We start from the raw sequence: 15,768 nt of genomic DNA on the forward strand, positions 1-15,768 counted from the left end.
GGAGTGTCTGTGATGCTCACGCAAGTGGGTCTGCAAACACCAGAAATGCTTGTGTGAGTGGAGCACTAGTGCCTGCAACACTCTCATGATAGGGCTGTGAGTGCCAGAAGTGTGCGAGTGAGAGTGAGGCCCCGAGCACGCACACTGCCCAGTTACGAATATAATTTGGAAATATCCCTCTGCCATTGTTTAAATGGAATATCAGTTGCAAGTATTGATAATGTCTGAAACAGAAAGAACATCTTTGGTAAGACATTCATCTTAATTACAGAAATTCTACCCAATAGTGATAAATGTAATTTTTCTCATCTTTGTAAATCTTTTTTAATCTCATTCCAAAGAGCTTCATAATTATTTTGAAACATTTATATTTATGTTTGTCAACATAATCCCTAAATATTTCACTTTTTTTGACTTTGTAATCAATATCACTGTCCTGAGATGACATGTTCTTAATCAGTGTTGTTGTTTTCAGTTTGTTTATTTTAAAACCTGCCAAACCCCCAAACTCATTTAATTTCCTCATCAAATGTTTTGTGTTATTTTTTGGATCTTACAGGAATACAATCATATAATCAGCAAATGCTCTCAATTTATAAGCTTCTTTTTTGATGTTCATACCCATTATTTTCTCATCTTGCCTAATATCTCTATTCAAAACTTCCAAGACCAAGATAAACAGCAGAGGAGACAAGGGGCATCCTTGTCTTGTACCCTTTTGAATTTCAGATGAGTTAGTTAAGTTGCCATTAATAACAATTTTTGCTTGCTGTGACATGTAAACCACTTTGACTCCTTGAATAAAGTTCTCTCCAAAGTCAATTTCTTCCAGCACTTTAAGCATAAATGTCCAATTTAGATTGTCAAAGGTGGCTATATTAGTTTTTAAAAATGTATTAAATTATAATACTATAACATAAATTTTACAGGATTGGTCTTTGCTGAAATTTAGAATAGTGTAGCCAGTCAAAACAGCAATTATCCAAACATAAGTGTAATCAGTTTGTTTTCTTCTATGCACTTAGCCCTCATAACATCATCGGTTCCCAGTTTATCTTTGGGGGGTGGGGGGAGGCAAATTAACATAATTCCAGACAAAGCATGAGGTGCTAAGAATGTAGAATCCAAGAAAATAATTTCATGGACATTTTTCAGGATAGCACTTTATTTTAAGGATGACATTCTTTAAATTTTACTTAGAATGATTTTAAAATGAATAATAATGGAATCTTGCAGGCACCAAGGATGGCTTTCATAAGCAGATTGACGCCCATGTATGCTTTTTTTTTGGGGGGGGGGGGAGAGCAGAGATTCTTCAGTTAAACCAGAGATTGCAAACCAGAGAAGTTGTACAGTATTATTTATGGTACACTGCAGTGCTTAAATTCAATCAATAATTGAATTTAATAATTCTTTGGGATTTTTTTCAGATCTGTGTAAACAAGTGTCCAGATAGGTATATCACTTTTCTACAGGCCTCCAGTATTGACCACACAGCAACCCAGGAACTAAAATATTATCAACAGTTTTGTGTCCCAGAGTTTACTGACTTGAAGAAGGTAAGTGAGCTGAATTGTTGGATTGTTGCTGTGTTCTTTCTGAAAGTGCAGGTAGAGGATATCCTTTTCTAGACAGAAGTTAATCTTTGATGTACCCTATCTCTTTCAATCTCTGTTCCAGAGTGCACCGGAAGTGTTGAAAGATGGTGAATGCCCAGCCATGCTTACACCAAGCAAGAACTGTAAGTCCTTCTGGAAAATAAGGCTGGTAGAAGAAACTCTGGGGATTTTATTCTAATTTCAAGAGCAGTTGAACCACTTAATACAACCATCAAGGGCTGTGACTGCCAGCTTCCATAGTCATTCCATATACAAACTGTAGATTTGATGCTGATTTTACTTGTTAATCACAGGATACTGTAAATCTCTTATTTAGCCTAGTTTTTTTTTACTCTAAGGTTTAAAACATCCAGATAATTAATTACATAAACTCTGTAGTGCTTGGACTTGGTGGCTAATTCTTATTCACTTAAACTTTACGACACTATTACTATGTAGCTTCAATGATTTTTTACAGAAAGTAAAACCTGTGATAATTTCCAGATTTTTAAGATTATCCCCCCCCCCCCCAAAAAAAAACCTGGGCAACATGGTTTGGTTGTGCAAAGCAGAGTTTGGTCTCTGCTTATTGTTTTAAAGACCAATATATTAGATAGGAAGATCAAGTGTGTTGCTTTTAGCTATTCCTGTCTATTGAATAGATGACTATGATTCCTCTAACTTGAAATGTATATTTTTCTGTGTGCCAAGGGTTCCCTCTTTTTCTATGTTTTTGTTTTTGAGCCAATTTATTTTTGAACATTTAGTAGTGGGTGAGCTTCTTTCAGCCAGATGCTTGTAACACATGTAATTTTAATAAATTCACCATTGAATTTAGATTATGCTTTAATACATCATCAATAAAAACAGTGTATTAATAAAAGTAATTTTAAATACCTCTTAAAAACCTTCAGACTCTTCCCAAAGGGTAAAGAGGAAGCTAATTCTAGAGTTCTTGAAATCTTGGAACCTAGAGATTACAATTCTGGATGGGGAACAGAAAGGAAACCCTTCCCAGAGAATATAAAATATGAACAATATTGTCAGAGGACATACAGTTATATACTGAGAGGAGATGAGATACTGGGAGGCTACTGGGAAAAACCAATAGTTTAAAGTGAGTTGGCTCAAATAGGGAACGTGAAAGCCATGCAGCATTTGTGAAACATGAGAATAATATGTTGCTCTAATGAGGCAGAGGAAATAACTGGGGTTAAGTGTTTAAATCTCTTTGATGTTTAAACAGTGGCTCGTAGATGTTTACCTGCAATCAATAGTAAGAAAGGTGTTATCATGGTTGGAAACGCAACAACTTTTGATGATGGAAGTGGAAGTGGGAAGAAAAGGAATGTGACAGAACTTCTGGAAGGGGCCAAGTGAGTTTTATTTGTCTGTTGTGATAAATTTATTTATTTGGTTTACATGGACAATAAGCAAAAAGTGACTCTTGGTAGGAACATAAAAACCAAGTATTATAATTGCTACCGGAAAAGTGGAATAGTGTGAAAATGGGAGAAGATTGGTCACACTTAGAGGGGGAAATGGCTGTCCTCCTCTTCTTTGGACACTGACAAAGCACTCTCTGTGTTAGAACTAAGACAAGGCTTTAGTGCTCCAGAGAGACACCTACTGGCCAAGGAAGTTGGAAATTTTGAAGAAAGAAAGCCTTTTTAAGTGTCAGTGTTTGTGCCTGTTGAATTGTAGATTTAGGAACTTAGGTAAACTGAGAATTTTATAGAGCCGGGTTGGCAGACAAATAGGGGCCAGATATAGCAATAAGGGACATGTTGATGGTATGAATATAGAGTCATATGTTGAACATTTGACCTGAGTGGAAGGCTATGTCAGAAAATTACTGAACTGAATTTCAATAAACCTCTGTTGGAATCTAGAAGTTACCATCAATACCACTTCCTCAATTATCTTTGATTTACCACTGTGGCTATCATAACTATTATAACATTGTAAGTATTACTAGGATTGTATTTATTTGTATTTACTAAGTTAAGCGGTATTGTTCTTATGTATACTGACAACAGTATATATGGTGCTAGACAAATAAGTTAAATATTGTTAGGTCTATATAATTAGAACAATTTTGATCTTTTTGATATTTAATGACTAATATTAATAATCTAAGTAATGAGCAGTGGAGGGCTCTATTGGTGGGAAAAAGTGGTGGGAACGTTGGTTGGAGTCCAAGTTTGTAGAAAAATTTCTAAAGATGACAAGTACTACAAATTTAATTTAAGTAGGAAGAGGGAGGAAGCTAACGGCCCAGATATCATTGGCTACTTCTAGTCCGTCAAAGCAGAGATCGATTGAGGATATGAGATAGGTCCAATTCATTTAAAGATCTGTAGGCCATGAGTCAATGCAAGAAGCCATGACAAAAAAACCATGATGAAATGAAAAAAGAGATAGGAGAGGGAAAAAACGATATGGGAGGACTTAAAGAAAAAATGCCAAAGATGGATGATAAATTCAAATTTTTTCAACAACAAATTACCAAAAATGAACAAAAACTGCAGATGATGGAAGAGAAAATGGAGAGAGAAGAAAATAAATTGAATGAAATGAGTGAGAAACTAATCCAAGCGAACAAGGAATTAGAGACTAGAGTTATTTTTCTCGAATCAGAGAAAGCGGCACATTATATACACTTCCAGAACATCAGAGAAGAGAAAGGAGACCTGCTAGATATTATGGCGGAACTAATAGCAAAAGCACTTGGAACAGAAAAGGAGGAAATGCTAACAGAGATAGACGAGATCTATACAATACACACAAATTATGTGAGGAGACACAATCTACCCAAAGAAGTACACATTAAGTTCATGAAGACATTGATACAGAATGAAGTATTGCATACAACAAGGGATGATCCAATAGAATATAGAGGGAAAGAACTGATGGCCCTAAAGCAAGTCCAAAGAAGAGTCAGGGAGCTGAGAAGACCATACCATTTTCTAACATCAATGTTGACCAAATTTAATGTGAACTTTAGATGGCTGACACCGGAAGGTATAATAGTTACCTGGCAAGAAAAGAGATATAGAGTGGACTCCATGGACAAAGCAGAGGAATTTTATAATCAACACTTTGGGAGTGAGAAAGAACCAGAAGAAAGGGAAGGAGCAAAAGAAATGGTCTGAAAAATAACGGTAGTGGAAGAAAGACAACTACATTTTAGAAAGAAGGAAAAAGAAGAAGACGAAAGACTGGAGAGTAACGGGGAAAGACCTAAAGAACCAAGAGAGTAGGATAATAAGAATGGCAAGACCGAGATATAAGATATGAACAGAGTAATGCAAGACGAAAGCAAGATTCTATCATTGAACATCAATGGATTAAATTCTCCTGCAAAACGGAAGGAGACGCTTCATAAATCACAAAGCTACAATCTGGATATAATAGCGCTAAAGAAGTGCATATAAAAGAACAACACAAACAGATATTGGAGTCCTCCAAAAATTAGGGAAATTATTTGTATCATTGGGACACAAAAAAAGAGGGGGGTTGAATATTAAAGAAGCAATATAGGCCAAACAAATTTATAAAGATGAAGAGGGTAGGATTTTGATTGTGTAAATAATATTAAACCAAAAGTGGATCCTTTTAGTAGAAATCTACGCTCCTAACGGAGGACAGGAACAGTTTTACAACAAACTGCATAATATTATCTGAGAAATAGAATGTGACTATCTCTGTATGTTAAGGAGATTTTAATGCAATAGTAGAAAAAGAATTGGATTATAGAAATAACAAATTAAAAAAGGAATTAGAAGAATCTTGCCTAAAATCTTTTCCAAAATGGTAGATGAATTAAATTTACAGGACACCTGAAGAGAGAGAAACCAGGGAAAGAAACAATGCACGTAATATTCCAATAGACATCAGTCCTGGTCCAGACTTGACATGGTATGGATGTCAATGGAATTGAATGCAGAAGTGAAAGAAGTAGAAATTGACATAAACACATGGGCAGATCATAACGAGGGTCTGTAAGAAAGGACATAAAAAATGGTAAGATGGACCCCAAATAGGTCAATCCTAAAAGAGGAAAAATTCAGGCTGACAATAGAAAAAGAAATTGAGTTTTTGAAAAAGAAAATAAGAAAGAAGATACATCCCTACAAAACCTATGGGATAGTGCGAAGGAATACATGAGGGGAGTCACTATATCATATATGGCAAATAAAAATAGAGAGAAGAAACAACTACAGAAACATCTAGAAGAAGAATATAGAAGAGCTGAAGAAGAGTTGCAGAGGGAACCACAAAAAAGGAAGCTAAAGTAACAAATGGAGTTAACTAAACATAAACTGAATATGCTTGAGAAGGAAAAGTTGGCAAGAGACATAAAAAAAACCTAACCAAAATTTCTTTGAAAATGCAAACAACTAGGGAGGTGGTTAGCATTGAAGAAACATAAAAATAAAAGATGGATTAATAAACTACAAAATGAGGAAGGAGAGATCTGCTATCAGAATTAGCAGAAAAAGAATATAGTGCAGGAATACTATAAAAAACTGTGTGATGATATAGGCAGGTGTTTGGAAGATAAAAGTAATAAAATGTTTAAAGAAATCTTCACTGCCTAAAATTTCAGAAGAAACAAAAAATATGTTAAACGAAGAAATAAGGATGCCAGAATTAATTGAAGCAATAAAAAAAAGAATAATAAAGCACCAGGTCCGGATGGGTTGCCAGCATAAATGTATAAAGAGCTACAGGATATGTTAGGACAAATGTTGCTTGAGATATTCAATGCAGTGTTAAATGAGGCAAAGATTCCACTATTTTGGGTAGAGGCAAATATATTGATTCTGAAAGAAAATACTGATTTAACGTTAATTAAAAACTATAGGCCTATCTTGTTGTTGAACACAGATTATAAAATATTTATGGTAACAATAGCTGAAAGACTGAAAAGTTTTTATATGAATTCATATACATGGATGAAAACAGCTGCTTGCCAAAAAGACAAATTAGGAACAACATGAGAATAATACTTGATACACTAGAATATTATGAAATACACAGTGAGACACAAGCGGTATTGATGTTCCTAGATGCCCCAAAAGCTTTTGATAATGTCAAATGGAACTTTATGCTGCAACAATTAAAATATATGGTTTTTGGTGATAATTTTTTTAATATGTTCATGGCTATATATTCCAAACAGGAGGCCAAAGTATTAGTGAATATAGAGGCAACACAAAATTTTAAAATCCAGAAAGGTACTAGACAAGGGTGTCCATTATCTCCGGTGTTATTTATATTTATATAGTACTTCTTTGGAAGTACTAACAAGAATAATAAGAAAAGACACTCAGATTAAAGGATTGAAATTAAAGGAGAAACTTACAAATTGCAAGCTTTTGCGGATGATTTAATTTTCATTTTGGAGGAACCATTACAATCGGGTTTGAGGCTCATGGAGGTTCTGGAGGAATATGGAGAAGTAGCCGGACTAAATGTAAACAAGGAAAAAACTAAAATGATAGCTAAGAATATGACTAGCAAACAGAAAAATGATTTGACCAAGGGAATACAGGTTCAGTTAGCAAAAAAGGTGAAGTATTTAGGGATCTATTTTTTAATAAAGTTTTTTATTTTTTTCATTTTCATAACATATAATCACATGTATACTATTACATAGCCAACATAGTATTGTATTATTAAATGTTTACATCAATTCATTTTACCATCAACTGCCAAAAACAATTATTGGCTCTTCTGTTCTCCATGCACCATATTTGTACCTTATCCATCACTTTCTTCTTCCTCTCTCCTCCCCCTCCCTACCTCCTTACTTCCCTCTGTCATTCTTCCCTTCTCTACTTCCCCTTCCTCTCTCCTTCTCCTCTCTCCCCTTTCCACTCCTCATTTCTCTCCTCCTCTTCCCCCTCTTCCCCTCTCTTATCCCTCTCTTCTTCCCTTACCTCTCTCCTCTACTTCCCACTCTTCATCTCATTTACTTGGTGTATTTCAGCTTCTGAGCGAGCTCCATTTTATGTTGATGGTATTTATAATTCCTTTTCAATATACATATTTAATTTTAACATGTATTCTCCTTTTTTAAAAAAATAGAACAAAAAAGTATATATATAGTCATTGTGCTTTTAAACCACCACCCCCAGCCTAATTTTGGCCGAGATGTAGACCTGGTTACAATTATTTAGGGATCTATCTGACGGCAAGGTCCGTATTGATTAAGGAGGACAATTATATTAAATTATTAAATCAGATAAAGACAGACTTGAAAAGATGGAAAGCCATTGAACTCTTCTTTATGGGTAGAATACCTACAATTAAAATGAGTGTTCTGCCTATTTCAAAATTTACCAATAAAATTAGAGAAACAGTACTTTGACAATCTGAATAAAATTGTTTTGAAATATGTATGGCAGGGGAAAAAATCAAGAATTAAATTGAAACTACTTCAGGAGGCCAAAGAAAGAGGAGGATTTGGTTTGACTGATTGGGAATTATATTACCAAGCAGCAGAAATCACCTGGGTCAAAGAATGGATAACCTTAAGAAACAAAAAAGTATTAACATTAGAGCAGTGGTTCTCAAATTGTGGGTCATGACCCCTTTTGGGGTCGAATGACCTTTTCACAGGGGTCACTGAGGAGCCTCCCGTGGAGAGGCTGGCGAGAAGCTGGCCTGAAGGGAAGGAGCAGCTCAGGTTTCCCACGCGGTGGAAGGAGAGGTGTGGTGGTGGGGGAGTAGGAGCCGGAATGGAGGTGAGGGGGGAAAAGAGAGATGCACACAGCACAGAGGATACTGGGAAAGCAGCTCGCTCCGAGTGATGGAGGTTGATGGGCAGAGCTACGGAAGCCAAGAGGTACCATTTCTGAGGCGTAAAACAAGGTAGGGAAAATAAAATAAAGGAATGTGGGATGCACGTATGCCTGCTTTTGCGATTCACATCCTTCGCAAGCAACTCATTGTTGGTAAGAGCTTCAGCCCTTTTCTTGCGCTTATCTCTTCCGTGCTTGCGCACAAGCAAAATAGCCTGTTGGGCCAGGATCAAGGAGGAGAGGACAACGACTCTCCTCCCACCGTTGCCATTGCGCAATGAGGTGAGTAACTGGTTATGCAGCGCAGGAGACTCCTCAGGGTCAGACTCAGTTCAGCACAAGCTGCGGTCCCCTTCATGTTGGCTCAGGAAGGAGGAGAATGGGCAGCAGCAGCAGCAGCAGCAGCAGCAGCTGGTTGAGTGCAGGGAGGGAAGAGCTCCAGTTCTCCTGCGCTGCACAGGGCTCTCCTTGCGCAAGGCTCTGGAACTCTGAGTCTGGTGCTGAGGAGTCTCCTGCACAGTGCAACCAGTTACTCACTCCTCAGTAGCAGCAGCGGAAGGAGTCGCTTTCCCTACCGCCGTGATCCTGGCCCAGGAGGGTATTTTGCTTGCACGCGAAGAAAGAGATGAAAGAGAAAAGGGGAGACAGAGAGAGAGAGAGAGAGAGAGAGAGAGAGAGAGAAATGAAAGAGAGCTGGAAGGAGAGAGTGGGAGGGAGGGAAAGTAGAGGGAAACAAATTAGAAGGAGAAGGGGAGAGGGAGAAAGAAATGAAAGAGAGCTGAAGGGAGAGAATGAGAGAGAGGGAAAAGAGAGGAAAACAAATCAGGGGGAAAGAAGGGAAGAGAAAAGAAAGAAAGAAACTAACTTTCTCAGACCTATAACGAAAGCAATGTCAAGTTAGATCTCTTGCCAAGAAAACTGCAGTTTGCCAGAGGGCACAAATTGGAAGCAAGTCTGATTTAAAAAAAAGAAAATAACAGAGATGGCAAAAAATGCATCTGAAAATAAGATAATTTATAATTTTGGATAATGTATTATATTGTCAAACTCAAAAGAAATCAAAATATACAGTATATCCTATTGCTGTTAATACAATCTTGCCAGCTTCTATCAACTTAGAGTTCACTATGAAAAGATTACAGAGAAGCAATTTCCTACAATTAATAACTTTATTTTGGATTTGCTATCATATTCAATGAGAAAGAAAGAAAAAGAAAGAGGGAAAGGGAAGGAAAGAAAGAAAGAACGGAAGAAGAGAAAGGGAGAGGAAAAATAGAGAAAAACAGAAATGAGAGGGAGGGGGAAAGAAGAGAGAGAGAGACTCTATTCTCACAGAAAACACTGAGCCATGAAACCTTGGTAGGCATGTCTGGGGGGGATGTCATGTGACTGGGTGGGAGTGATATTGAGTTGACCACACCCACCCAGGTTTTGTGGCTCCCGGTGTTACATAGTAGGAACGAAAATAATTTTATGGTTGGGGGTCACCACAACATGAGGAACTGTATTAAAGGGTCGCAGCATTAGGAAGGTTGAGAACCACTGCATTAGAGGGTCATGATATACAAACAGGATGGCATGCACTCCTCTGGTATGAAAGACATAAGGCGCATCAGTACTTCCAAAGACATTATATAAAAAAGGCTCTATTAGAGATATGGAAGAAAATTAAAAAAACAAAGTTTTAGAGAAATACCGAACTGGGTCTGCACCCTAGAAGTGGTGGTATACCCAAACCTTATAAATTGGGGGAAAATTGTAACATATAAAGCAGGGGTGGGTTTCAAAATTTTCTACTACCAGTTCTGTGGACATGGCTTATTTTATGGGTGTGGCTTAATTTTGTGGGTGTGACTTACCAGTCATGTGACTGGGTGGGAGTGGCTTGGTGTTCATGTGACTGGGTGGGAGTGGACAAGTTGATGTCACTGAATTCTTTGCCCAATTAATGACCTACAAAAAGATGGTATAAAAAAGGAAATTTATTATTTTGTGCACTTACTGAAATAAGAATAAAATAAGTACACACAACAATAAAAGAGCTACTTACAGAAGGAAGATGACTGTCCTGCCTGTCTTCAACATCACTGACTGACCACCTTGCTCCAATGAATGACCTGCACAAAGAAGAGATACAGAAAGGAAGTCTTTAATTGCATGCACTACATAAGGGCAGCCATGACTGGGTATTTTTCATTTCCCAGAAAAAAACTGATGTAGTGTTGGATAAGCACGCCACACAGCTATGGTTTTCCTTAAACTACTGGCAGCCCATCTTGATCCCAAAACTCAGCCAATCTTCACGATTTCAATGCCCAGTTGTTCAGAGATTTGGAAAAGTTCCTTCTGGCTCTTGCAGGATTTATGGAAAGTGGTGTGTATTTTTTGAAGTGGTTCAAGTTGCTTGATGTCCTTTATGGAGACATCCAGCACAAGTTGGAGGCGATAGTTCAAGCGGTGCCAGATTACAATGTTTGGAGACTTTTTAGCTATTCTGCTGGTGCTCACTCCAGATTTTCTCCCAAGCATAATGCTGGCACCGTTTGAGCAGAATGCTATTAAATGCTTTCGTAGATATTCTGTGGTAAACTCAACTTTATGTAAGCTTCCCATCACTGAAGAACATATGATCTCCGCATCTTGTTTGTCCAATTCTATCAGCTCAACAAAAATGGTTGTTGGGTCATCTGAATCCTCAACTTTTACAAAAATTATCACAGCTGGTTTGCATGGTAGCATTGAGGCTTTGTCAATGATCAAACACACTTTCAGATTCTTTGCAATAATGCTGGTAAACATGTTGGTTTTAATTTCTCTTGCAATGAAATCAACTATTTTCACTGCAGAACTCCGTGAATGCAGTCCTACTCCCAGATCTACCCAAGTGCAGTTAGCAAATGTCTGAGAATGGTTTACAACTTTGTACCAGATTGTAAACTGAAAGAAATACTGTGCGAGTAGTAGATAAATGTTTTTTCAGTTGACCTATCTACTGATTTTGTTATAGCATCCTGCTCCCCTTGTTTAGTGTTGTCTCTGCAAATGGTGTGAGATATTGTTTTAAAATGTTCCTTCTTTTTTTTCCTGAGAGATGCTTGCTACACCTCCTTATTTGTCCCTGCTGCCTCGATCTGGAAATTTTTCAATTATCTGGAAACATGAATGCCTTTCTCTAATTAGAACCCATGTTTCGCACAGTACTCACAACCTAAGTTTTTGTCTGAAACTTCCAGCCCATCATACTTCTCCTGGAATTTTCTGTATTAGATTAGATTTTAGATTTATTAGATTTGTTAGCCGCTCCCATCTCCACGAAGGGACTCGGGGCGGCGTACAATAAATAAAAAGCACATATTATACAATTAAACATTACACATTTCACATTGTATTGCTGCAAACTCCAGCAGTCTGGAAGATCGAGAAGACTTTCCGTTGAGAAAATGCACTTGCTGCTTTCTCCAACTTCAAGGGGTAGAAGTGGGGGTGCTTATGGTGCTGGTGCTGGTGATAGCAACGGTTTTGGATCAGTTGATTGTTCCTATCTTGGCTTCGTGGTGAAGAAAGTGGTCATACTCTGTTGCCTCTTCATCCTATTAAATAATACTACTGCAAAAGAAATAAAACAATATTGTGCTTTGGACTCGATTGTGGTTGTAAGCTGAGATACTACAGGTAACAGAAGAGATCTCTGTTTTCATCCAACATGTACAGTCTTTTCAGGAAGGATGTCCACAACAAACAGGAAATATATAGTTTTTTTATCTTAGATCAAGAAGAATGAATGCCACAGGTAGATTCATAGAGCAATACAGATTTCTTTTTTCTGAAATTTATTCCTCAGTTCAAACAACAGGACTATATGAATTAGGTTCAGTAGGTTCAGTAGATCAGTACAAGTAGCTATTCAAATGGTGTCATGGTTAGAAGCAATGGTAAAGCAAGATATGGATTTAAAACCAGAAATATTTTGCTGGGTATTTCAAAGGGAATACAATAGATATTTAATTTTACACATGTTAGCAGCTGCTGGACTTGTGTTTGCACAACAGTGGAAAAACAAAGATATGAAAATGAATAAAGAAAATATTAGAATGTGCAGAAATGAATAAATTGACACTTAAAATCAAGAAGAACGCTTCTAATACTTTTTAATGGATTTGTTTTATCAATGGCTAACTAACAGAAACAGAAGTTAGAAATCTAAAAGTATGAAAGAAAACTCCAATAATGTAAGGAAAGGTCACTGAAATGTATAGTCAAATATTATTTGTATTTGATCATTATTAATGTGTAGATAACTGTGGGACATTACATCCCCCCCAACTATGATAGTGCCATGAAAACACCAAAAGAATAACAACAGTTTCCTCAAAAAAGTCTGCAGATGAAACTAGTTTTTCCCTAACCCTAAGGACAGGAAAGACAAAGCTACTGGAATAAAAACCATCAAGGCATTGTGGGAAGTATTAGCATAAAAGACAGTGCCAGAAACCTCACAGAACCAGAAACAACAGAAAACAGTGCCGGGAAGCTCAAGCCAGCTCTTCCCCCTTTAAGAAAACCCCAGACAAAAGCACCAGCTAAAAGGAAGGCTTAAGTTCTTAAGTACACCCATTAAGATAAGGGGAATCAGCAGGCTAAAAATAGCTCACCTGGAACTCCCTTTTCCTGTTTCCTGGCACATCTAACCCCCAGGATAGGAAAGACAAAAGACCTGGGACCAAGATTAATCCAGGAAAACAGGAAAACAAAAGCAGGGCAATCAGAAACCTATCAAAACCCATCAAGCTGCAGGAGCTCAGACCAAATGCTCCGCCTGAAGGTAAGCTGGACTGAAGGCTGTGTGGGGACAACCCAGTCAGCTACACCTTCCTGGCATGGGGCCGAGTGGCCAGTCAGCCGGGGGTGGTGGCGGCAAGAAAGGTGGCAAGAAAAGCCTCAGTCAAGCACCAACAGGCTTCTTGCTGCCAGTCCCCAGCCTCATGTAGGCTGCGAAGACCGCCGGTGCTCTTGGTAGTTTCTTTCCGCACCCTGCGAAGCTGCAGCCGAGGCCTGTGATAGGCTTACTTACCTTTAGGCAGCCACAGGAGGAGGCAGCAGTTCTGTTAGGACACAGCAGGAAAACTGGAAAGTCAGCAAGTGAGAGACTCACAGGTGGAAGTCAGCAAGTGACAACACAAGGCCAGTAACAGTGGTGGGCCATGTGATGACCGCGGTATATATATAGGGCTCAGAGGTGGAGTGAGCAAGTGAGTCAGTGAGCAGCAGGTGGCTGGATAGGTGGGCAGGGCAAGTGAGCAAGCGAGCAGAGATGCCGGCGGGCAGAGCAAGCGAGCAGAGATCGGGCATGTGGGCCGAGTGAGGAGGGACAGGCCAGGGGACCAGACTGGTTCAGATGCATGGCCAGCCTGCTGTTCCTACTAGTTCGGCAACCTAGGTCCAATTTTCACTACCAGTTCGGCCAAACCGGTCTGAACTAGTATGAACTCACCTCTGATATAAAGATATGTTAGATGATCAGAGGGGATTAAAATCAAAACTGCAACTAAAAGAACAAGGATTGGAATTAGAATGGCGGTCATACTTACAAATTCAGTCAAGTTATATGAAAGATATGAGAACATGGGGCATTAATAGTAATTTAACACCATTAGGTAAACTTCTATTGGGGACAGAGGAGAAAATGATCAAAGCAACGTATAAATTTTTATTAGAATACAAAATGGAGGAAGAGCGTGTTAAAGAAACAATGGTGGTATGGACAAAGAACTTTGGCTACGATATCAAATAGAAAAATGGGAAAAATTATGGGAGGAAAACGGGAAACTAACTCTGGCCACATCGTACAAAGAGAACTTATAAAATGTTCTATAGGTGGCACCTACATCCAGTCAGGCTAGCCAAAATATATAAAAAATTATCACCTAAATGCTGGAAATGCGATCAATTTCTGGACATCTACTACTACATGTGGTGGTCATGTAGCAAAGCAAAAGAATATTGGCAAAAAGTTCGAAGGTGGTTGCAAGAAATGACTGGACAGAGATTGGAACTCGAACCAGAAATATTCCTATTAGAAATTATGAAAGAGGATTTAAGCAAAGGGTTAATATATTTAACACTACATATGTTAACAGCTGCAAGAATAGTTTATGCCCAGCAATGGAAGAGTGGAAGCATACCTAAAGAAAGAGAAGTAACAAAGAAAATACTTGACTGTGCAGAATGTGATAGGCTGATGCTAGAACTGAAGAACAAAGGAGAGACAGAGTACTATGAGATCTGGGATAGATTTTATCGGTTGGCTTTAAGGCAAGGAAGTCGGAAAAACAAGCACAAGGATGCATAGATTGAAATAAGAGGCAATATAGATAATATGTAACTAGTAAGTAGAAATGGGTATTAAATACACAAAAGATCTGTGTTATGCTCTGTATGACGGAGAATTCGCCAAGATGGTTTCACCATGTCCAACTTTTTTTTCTTTTAACAATAAAGGTCTTTAATTTAAAAAAAGAAAATTAAATAATCTGCAATTGAAAAGAGAATAAGATAATAAAAATAAATATACTAACCAAATTAACCAAATTAAGTAAAAAAACCACCATGTTTAAGATCTTTCATTCTACTCTAATACTTGAGGAGAAGAATAAGATTTTCATGATCAGTCTAGGTTGCAAATGTATAACTGGATATAGATGGCTTATTGAAGATACTTGACTGTACCAATAGATGTTTTACCCACTGGTTTCATGCAGATATTAAATAAGAGCCCTGAGGGTCCTACAAAACAGGAGCCTTGAGCTAGATTCCACCATGAAATACCAAATGGAAATGGTTCTGGAGGAAGGACAACTAGTGCAGCTCCATACGTCTATTTCCTAAACCTTGAAACCAGTTCAGGATACCCAGTTATACATTCTCCACCTAGACTGACCAAATGTTTTTATCTATAGTGATTAATAGTACCAAAAGCTGCTGGGTAATCAAAAAGAGCTAAGGTGAATATACTACCTATATCACAATCCCTTCAGAGATCATCTGTAAGAGCAATCAGTGCTGTCTAAGAATTATATCCTGGTCTGACAGCCAAATGAAAGAGGTATAGATAATTTTTAAGACCACTTTGATCCAACTAAATGTCATCTCTTGAGAGGCCAGGAGGAACATGGATTTATCGCCATTCTGTGACTTACAAGATTGTGAACTCTACTTTTTCAAGAGTTTCAACAGGTTTAAATTCTTCCCATATCACCATACTATAGAGTGTGCCCTAGTTTTATCAAAAGAACTGCAATACCAGAATTTAATTCTGTGCATTGGAGGAATTGTATCTAACAAGACTTAGAGCAGCGATA

The 15,768-nt window shown here is 37.9% G+C and overlaps 1 protein-coding gene across 4 annotated transcripts in view; it reads left to right on the forward strand.

The window, feature by feature from the left end:
• SLC44A2 (solute carrier family 44 member 2 (CTL2 blood group)) overlaps positions 1–15,768 on the forward strand; it is a 106,359-nt gene that overhangs the window by 49,659 nt on the left and 40,932 nt on the right. For all 4 annotated transcript variants that reach the window (XM_081947129.1, XM_081947132.1, XM_081947130.1 and 1 more), the window contains 3 exons: positions 1,431–1,559; positions 1,681–1,741; positions 2,845–2,974. In XM_081947129.1, the coding sequence (XP_081803255.1) occupies positions 1,431–1,559; positions 1,681–1,741; positions 2,845–2,974 (320 nt within the window). The remainder of the gene's footprint in view (positions 1–1,430; positions 1,560–1,680; positions 1,742–2,844; positions 2,975–15,768) is intronic.

This window comes from Natrix helvetica, assembly GCF_964273705.1.
Source record: "Natrix helvetica genome assembly, chromosome: 1".
NCBI lineage: Eukaryota > Metazoa > Chordata > Lepidosauria > Squamata > Natricidae > Natrix > Natrix helvetica.